The sequence below is a fragment of the Belonocnema kinseyi genome, chromosome 7, assembly GCF_010883055.1.
Source record: "Belonocnema kinseyi isolate 2016_QV_RU_SX_M_011 chromosome 7, B_treatae_v1, whole genome shotgun sequence".
Taxonomy (NCBI): Eukaryota; Metazoa; Arthropoda; class Insecta; order Hymenoptera; family Cynipidae; genus Belonocnema; species Belonocnema kinseyi.
In genome coordinates this window covers 38,705,874-38,714,230 of record NC_046663.1, presented here as the reverse complement: position 1 = coordinate 38,714,230, position 8,357 = coordinate 38,705,874, and the positions used below count along the sequence as shown (strand labels likewise).

The 8,357-nt window shown below is 31.2% G+C and overlaps 1 protein-coding gene across 1 annotated transcript; it reads right to left on the bottom strand.

The window, feature by feature from the left end:
• Positions 1-316: 316 nt before the first annotated feature.
• On the bottom strand, positions 317-7,455 carry LOC117176422 (putative uncharacterized protein DDB_G0286901). The gene is made up of 5 exons (XM_033366662.1): positions 7,407-7,455; positions 6,940-7,283; positions 6,645-6,838; positions 6,411-6,550; positions 317-477 (listed from the first exon to the last, which is right to left on the bottom strand). Exons 1-5 carry the CDS (start codon positions 7,453-7,455, stop codon positions 317-319), a joined length of 888 nt encoding a protein of 295 aa, XP_033222553.1.
• Between the last annotated feature and the right edge of the window lie 902 nt (positions 7,456-8,357).

Below are 8,357 nucleotides of genomic sequence, written 5' to 3'. Positions count from 1 at the left end.
TTTTTAGTTGGAAAATTGTACTATTTCAAAAAAATTTTAATTTGTCACGTCGTGCGTCATGCATGATGCGCAAATGCGTACACATGCTTCAAGCGTGCGCATCGATGCACGGCTGGGACATCGCTTGACAATAGTCACCCGACACCTCGCGGTAGAAGTGGGGGCCGCTTCAACCTTGAAATTCGTAAATTTTTACGTTTCGCGGTCCTTGAAATATGCAAGAGTTCACTGTATGTGATTTTATCATTATCTTTTTTTGGTCTTTTCATTTATGAATACATATTCTCAGAAGCTTTATAATATCAAAATAGGTCGATTAAATTTTTACCTCTTGATTGGATCTCTTCGATTCAGAGCTAGATGTTCCATCACAACTTTTACTAAGGAAGCTACTATAAAAACTGGAAGTACTTGAAATATCTTCACTAACATCGCTCCATTGTTGACTCCCTATTTTTGTTGAAGTCTCTGTCATATCTGAAATAACAAATTGAATACAAATATAAATAAAATTCTTCGAGTTTCAAAAAGATTATTATTCTGTCTTGGGGCCGGACATCAATTATGTCAATTCTTTTGGGTAGGAACCAAGGGGGAGCGAAAAAAACACAAAATGATTAAATAATTCGTTTTTAAATTGCGCTTAGACCTGATCTGAAAGACCTGGGTTCGGATCCCAGAGGAAGTTGAGAGCAATTTTTTTACAATTTAGAAATAATAATAAATTTTAAAAAATATATGTATTTCAGACCATTGGAAAAAATACAATTAACATCAAATTATTGAATACATTTTATCTGGCCGACACCATAATATCAACAAATACAAAATGGTTTGATTAATTGGCAATGGCAATGAAAAGTGTCTTTGACATTATGAACATTTTTTCTTAATCTAAAATGTTCTCACCATTAGGGAAGTCGAATGAAAATTTTTTAATTTTTTTAATTTGTACCTTAAGTTTAATTTTTTTTTATTTTTTGAAGCTCTTTTTAATAAACAAAGAAAGCAAGTAAATATTTTTAATCTTCAAACAGACTTTTTTTTCTATTCCTTACGGATCCTGAAATATGACCCATTTTTAAACGTTAACGTGTTAATATTTTTAAATTGAAAACAACATTTTTTTCTATTTTGTACAAATCCCGTGAAAACGCATTTTTACGAATCTTTTGTAAAAATGGCTTATATTTGAGCACCCGAAAAAATAGAAAAATTATTTGTTTGAAAATTAAAAACATACAGTAAGGGCGTTTACTATGTAGTCATAGGGAATATAATTATATAAACTCTAGCATAGAATGCAACCCGTCTTGCATTTGTGTAATGCAAAAAAGTACTATATAGGCGATTTTAATTCGGTTTTCAAATCTCCCGCGCTCGAGATCTTGCGCTGATTGGTCAAAGGCTTCGAGACTCAGAAGACGTGCACAAAATATACGTATAACCAAATTCTGAAAAAGGCTATGTTCCCCAGGATTCACTGCGCATTTCAAATAATTAATCAGTTATAAATTAAAACCAATGTAACACAATATTAGAATGTGTTCACAAAACTTCTCGGGACGTTGTTTCTTTGGGAAATTTTTCTTAAATCTTTGTTCGCGAAATCTTTTTTATTCGTTGAAATCATTAAGTAATTTGAAATCTATAATTAGTAAAAAAAAATATTCTAAAATGTTTTGAAACCTTTTCAAATCTTCCAAATGTTTTAAAATAATCTTTGAAATCTTTGAAACCCTTTACATCCTTTAAAAGTTTTAAAATCTTTGTGAAATTGTTACGAAATATTTAAAATGTTATAAACACGCCTTTATAAAATGCTCAAAGTCCTTCTAAATATTTTTAAATCTTTGAAATATTTTGATATCTTTATTAATGTTTTGTAATATGGTGTATACTCAAAAACCGAGTGGTGAAACTCTTGAAAATTCCGTTATATGGCCATGGCTCATTCTAATAGACCTTTTTATTCTAGACGTCGGCAGTGCGCACGTGCCGAAATTTTACGTCATTTCCGTATTTTTCGAATAGTTATGTGTCGAAATATATGGAAAATATTGTTAATAAAAACAAAAACCAAAAATTAACTAATAAATGACAGAGATTTTTAAGGTAGAACATTTTTAAGTCTATTTAAAAAACGGTGAAAATAGCGCAAAGAGTGCGGCGACCAAGGCCATTATTTGCATCTGTTGGCACCTGTCATCTTCTAAAAAATGCTTAAAAATTCGGGGAAACTCACGGAAGATGATGTTCCAGGTGCAAAATTAGTGCACGAATCAGTAGAAGAGCACAGTATTGAGCAGTTGAAACGCTGTCCTAAATGTAGAAAACCACCATTAAAAGGAAAAAACGTGATTTACTGGAAAAGTTAGTTGAGGTTTTGTATGGCACTTATAAATATTTTCTTTTATACAAGATTTGCAGTTCAGAACTTTGTTCGAGTAAATATTTAATATTCATACAAATATAACATAGCACAATATTATATTTTCTACATCTCTCTTTCAAGTTTAGACAATGAAAAGGCATTTGTTAGTGATTTCCTGGTATAAGGAATGTATTAACAAATTTTCCTTCTTTCATATAAACTGGTTATAAATACATAAATATAATAGTTTTGCGTTCTCAAGTGAAAGTATTAAAAAGATTTTATTTTTATCAAAAAATTTAGGAGTTTCGAAACCACGATAACAATGCTTCATTTATTATGTAAGCAAATGTTAGCAAAGAAAGAAAATATTAATACCTGCCAAACACAACCTCAACTAACCTTTCGACTGAATGACTTTTTTCCTTTTAAAGATCATTTCCTATATTTTATCCATCGTTTAAGCTGTTTAACACTGCGCTCTTCCAACGATTTTTGCACTAATTTTGCTCCTGGAACATCATCCGTGATTTTTTCCGGATTTTCAAAAACACATTTTTTGAAGACCACAGATGTCAACAAATGTAAATAATGGGCTTGCTCGCCACACTTTTCGCAGTTTTTTCGCAATTTTTTTTCTGAATATACTTAAAAAATTGTTGTCTTTAAACTCTGATTTATTTAAACATTTATGTTTCATTGTTATTTTTATTTACAATATTTTCCATCCATTTCGACACAAAACTGTTCGAAAAATACGGAAATGACGTAAAATCCTGGCACGTGCACACTGTCGACGTCTAGAATACCAGGGGTGTCAGTTGAAGTTTGCCGGTTTTACTCATAGATGTCGCTAGAGATATGTATACATTTCTATGATTTGGCATCTATGTCATATTTTTCTATGGACAATAACCTTCAGAAATAAACAATTCCATTCTGCCTAAATAATAGCATCATAGTTGTTTACCTCAGTGAATATGTCGAGTTTCGTTTCAAGTAAATCGCACTTGCGGCATTCGTTGCTTTTCTTATTTCATCAAAAGACAAAAAACAGTTGAAGCTCATCGATTACTGGTAGAGACTTATGGTGAACATGCTCCAGTGATTAGAACATGTGAGACATGGTTTCGTCAATTTAAAAGTGGAGATTTCGATTTAACAGACAATGAACATCCTGGTGCAGCGAAAAAGTTCGGAGACGAGGAATTGCAGGCGTTATTGGATGAAGACCCAATCCAATCGCAACAACAATTCACACAAGCACTAAATGTGACACGAGGAGCAATTTGCCAACGTTTAAAAGCCATAGCAAAAATCCAAAGTATGGAAAATGGGTACCATACCAACTGAACGATAGACGAATGGAAAATCAAAAAACTATTTGCGGAAAAAATCATGGCTTTCACCTGGTGAGGTCGGCCCATCGATTCCAAGGCCAAATCGCTTTGGTCGTAAGACAATGCTCTGTGTTTGGTGGGACCAGTATGGTGTGGGGTACTTCGAATTATTAAAACCTGGTGAGACGGTGAATACGGATCGCTACCGACAACAAATTATCAATTTGAATCATGCGTTGATCGAAAAACGGCCGGAATGGGCCCGAAGACATGGCAAAGTTATCCTACAACATGACAACACACCGTCTCATACCGCTAAAGTGGCGAAGAACACATTAAAAGCATTGAACTGGGAAACATTATCGCACACGCCGTACTCTCCAGACCTCGTCTCATCCGACTATCACCTTTTCGCATCGATGGGACACTTACTCGCGGAGCAGCGCTTCGCCAATTTTGAAGAAGTCGAAAAATGGCTCGTCAAATGGTTTGCCTCGAAAGAGAAAAAGTTTTTTTGGAATGGTAGCCATGATTTGCCTGAAACATGGGCAAAATGTGTACAATCCAATGGTCAATACTTTGAATAAAACTTTTTTGAGATTCCCTTGAGGATTAAGTGTTTTCTTTATTGAAAAGAACGGCAAATTTCAACTAACACCCCTGGTAAAAAGGTCTGTTCTGAAGCTGAGTTAATATTGAAGATTTCAGCTAATAATTTTTATAATTTCTAAGTCAAATATCACAAAAAAATTTATACTTTAACATTCTGTAGTAGCGGAGACAAAATTTTCAAGGTCACTGAACACCCAGCTTGTAAGAATAATTCGCCGCTTCTGACCTCTCATCATTTAAATCTCAGATTCATCGTTGCAATTTTCATAATCATACGGATTACAATTTTCATTGCAGTTAGTCAAAAGCGTTTGATTCCCACATTTTATTCAATAAGTAAAACAACAGATTTGAACGTCAAATATCACTCACGTACCGTTACATTAGTAAAAACCAACTCCAGTTTTTAAGAAAGTACTTAATGCACGTCCCGAATGTATTTGTGAACAATTTTAATGTTGTGTTACATTTTTTTTTAATTTGTAACTAATTATTTATTTGAAATGCATGGTGAATCCTGGGGAACATAACCTTTTTTCAGAATTTGGTTATACGTATATTTCGCGCACGTCTTCATCGACGTGAAGTTGACACAGCAACTATGAAAAAAATTAGTTTCATCATATGGAATCGTTTAGTGGCGTTTGGTAGGCCACTTTTGACGTTTGGTGGTCAAAATTGAAAAAGATATGGAACTTTCAAAAAAATGACCAGCACCCCAAAATTTTACTATTTTGAATTTTGTTCGCACCAATCGCTCCAAAATCGTTTGGTGATATTTGGTAGTGCAATTTTATCGTTTAAAAATTAAAAATAATGAAATTATGGTAATTTTATAATTTTCTAAACATAATTACAAGCGTCAGCGCGCAGATGTTCCCGCGCATGCGGCCGCGCAGCGTTCTCGTGTACTTGTCATTGGCGCGAACGTTTTAAAACTAAAGAATGCCAGAAATACGACAGAAGATTTTTTAAAAAACAGAAGAAGCAATTAAACGACCAGAGCTGACTATCCATAAATTTTAACAATAACAAAAAATACATTTTCCATGCAGAACAAATGAAAACAATTAAAAATTGGAAAATAGTTATTTGACTTGCCTGGTGGCGAGAAACTTTTTAATTAAAAAAAATGTTCTTCTTAATGCCACAAAGAAAGTTTTGATTTATTTTACTTTTTTTAAATTAAAAATTACTTGTTTGCAATGAAAATTCAACTATTCTACTGTTGGTTTAAAATTGATATTTTTAGTAGTAATATTTTTGGCTTGAAAATTTAACATTTTTTATGAAATAGTTTTTTGTTAATTGACTTAAAATTCAAAATTCATCCATTTTGGTGGAAATTTTATCCTGCTGGTTAAAAATGCAACTCTTTTCTTGCAGATGAATCTGTATTATTTAAAAATTAAACTATTTGGTTGAAAATGTATGTGTTTGTTTTTTATTTTCATCTTTTTGGTAGAAATTTAATCCTCGTGTTTTAAAATTTAACTAAAAATTGAAAAGTTTCGTTCTAAATTCAACTTTTTCGCTGAAAATGAACGTATTTGTTGAAAATTCATATTTTTAGGCTGAGTAACTTTTCTGTAGAAAACTCATCTTTTTAACACTAAAATTTACTCGTTTGGGAGAAAATTTAACTAACTGGTAGAATATTCAACTGCTTTTTAGAAAATTCTTGTTTTTTCTTATTAAAAATTAATTTATTATAATGAAAAATTATTTATTCAATTTTTGTTTAAAAATCGATATTTTTAGTTTAATAATTCAACTAGTTGGTTCAAAAATTATTGCATTTTTGATAGAAAATTGATCTTCTGGGTTAAAAATTTATCTATACAACGGACGACCAATATTCTATCTACTAACTTTTTAATAATGTGCAACCTACAGTGGACAATCATTAATTAAAAATACTAATGAATGTAAAATAAATAATTTTATATAATTAATAGTTAGGACACTATACGTGTTGATAAATTATAACTAAAATTAATTATTATTCTTTTATTCGTGCCCCTAACTAATCATAATTGTAAATAATTTTATACAGAAAATAAAACTTAAATTTTATCACTTACGGTGCAGATTCTGTTGCATCATATTTTCAGATGCTACTGGGAGTATTGCACTATCTTTATCTCTTATGCAGGATGGATTTTGTGCTTGAAATATACCAAAATAGTTATAATAACTCGCAGGCGTTGCTTGAAATTTCGTGCTAAAACCATAAAAAACAATTTACAAATGTTATAAATCAGAATATTTGTTTTCTTATTTTTTAAACATTATAATTTTTTATGAAGTATCCTTACTTTATTTGTGTAGGCAGTGAATCAGGTGTGTTAACTAAAGGAGTTTGGCAGTTATTTGTATTTGTATTCGTATTTGTGTTTGTATCATTTTGGATTGTGGATGTATTATTAACATTAAGTTTCATTAAATTATTCTCTGTATTGTTTAAAATCACCACATTGGTATGCATCCCGTGAAACTTCTTCTTTGGCACCTGCAAAACATTTTACAAAAAATGTTAAAATAAAATTTGTATTCTTGGTAAAATATAAATTTAAATTAGACTATAAATAATGAATTAAATATTGAATTTACCTTTTCGTGCACACTTTCTTTACTGCTGTTTCTGCATCTTTTGACCCCTTGAGCCCGAGGAAAGATGGGATCTGCAATTTTCTCGTTTGTAGTTATCATTCTCGATTCGTTTCGTTTGTTGTTATTTTTTATATTCAATGTGACTTCTGCGTGATTTTGAACAAACATATTTTTCATTTTTTCGTTGTGTTGACTTATCAGTGACTCAGTCAAATAATTAATTGTCCCCATTCCACTGCTAGTGGCCTCAGAACTACTTTGATTGTTAAAGTTGTTTTTCAAATTTTCTGCACTTTGGCTTCTACTTTGGTCACTTTCTGCATTCGGTGATATGCATTCCATATCTGAAATACACATTTACAATAATCAATAAAACCCCATATAATTTGGTCTGCGTAGCGCGCAATTGGGTTATGGTCGCGCGGGAGGTGACGGTGCAAGAATAGCCGTGCGGTGGCCGACGATACTGGTAGTCGTGCGGCAGCCGGTGGCGGTGTTGCAATTGCGCGGTGGCATAATGCTTGTTACGTTGATAATGTTAAATAATTTTCTAAAATATTTTTTATTTATATATTTACCGCGCTGTTTTTCTACAATACTTCTAGGAAAAATATTTTTTTTCTCTCGAAAAAACCATTTTTAATTTATATAAATCGACATTTCCAGTTTTTCTTGAAAACGAAGTGAGATCTGAAGAAAAACAAGAAAGCGATATTTTCCTACGGAAAAATTACTGTAAAAACAACTTCTTTCTATTTCAAATTTGATTTAGTGTTTTTCAAAAGTTGATTTTTCGATTTTAAGAGGTGAAAATTAGGTTTTTAGAGTTCTATACGAGATAAAAGATTAGAATACGTTAAATTTTCAATTTAAGTATCTCCAAGATAGTTTCTTATTCAAAAAAGAAAATTTAATCAATAAATGAATTTTAGTTCAACGGTTTTCAAATCAGAGATGCTTGTTTGGATAAAAAAACAGCTGTTGGCACTAGAAGAACCATTTTTTTGAATTGATAATGATGATACTTAGAGAACGGGTTTATTGATATTATATTTGTAAAAAACTGCAAGAGGCGAAAATTTTAATGTTTTAGTAAAAATATTTTGAAAACGACAATTTTTTGGCCCTATTGTCTTTCGTGTAGAAAATATTGAAATTTTAATCCGGGAATCATTTTTTGCTGCGTATAAAAAACATTAAATCAAAGATGATGCCAAACATCAGTATTTGAGTTATATTTTGAGAAAAAAAAACATCAAAAAGCGTTTTCACTTTTCGAGAATAATCTTTTTTTGGACTACTCTAATAATAATTACTGTGTTATATTATGTATCCATAATAGATTTATTTTCAGAATTAATACACCAGTTATAGGATTGGAAAATGATTTTAAATACAATTGAGTCTAATTATATTTC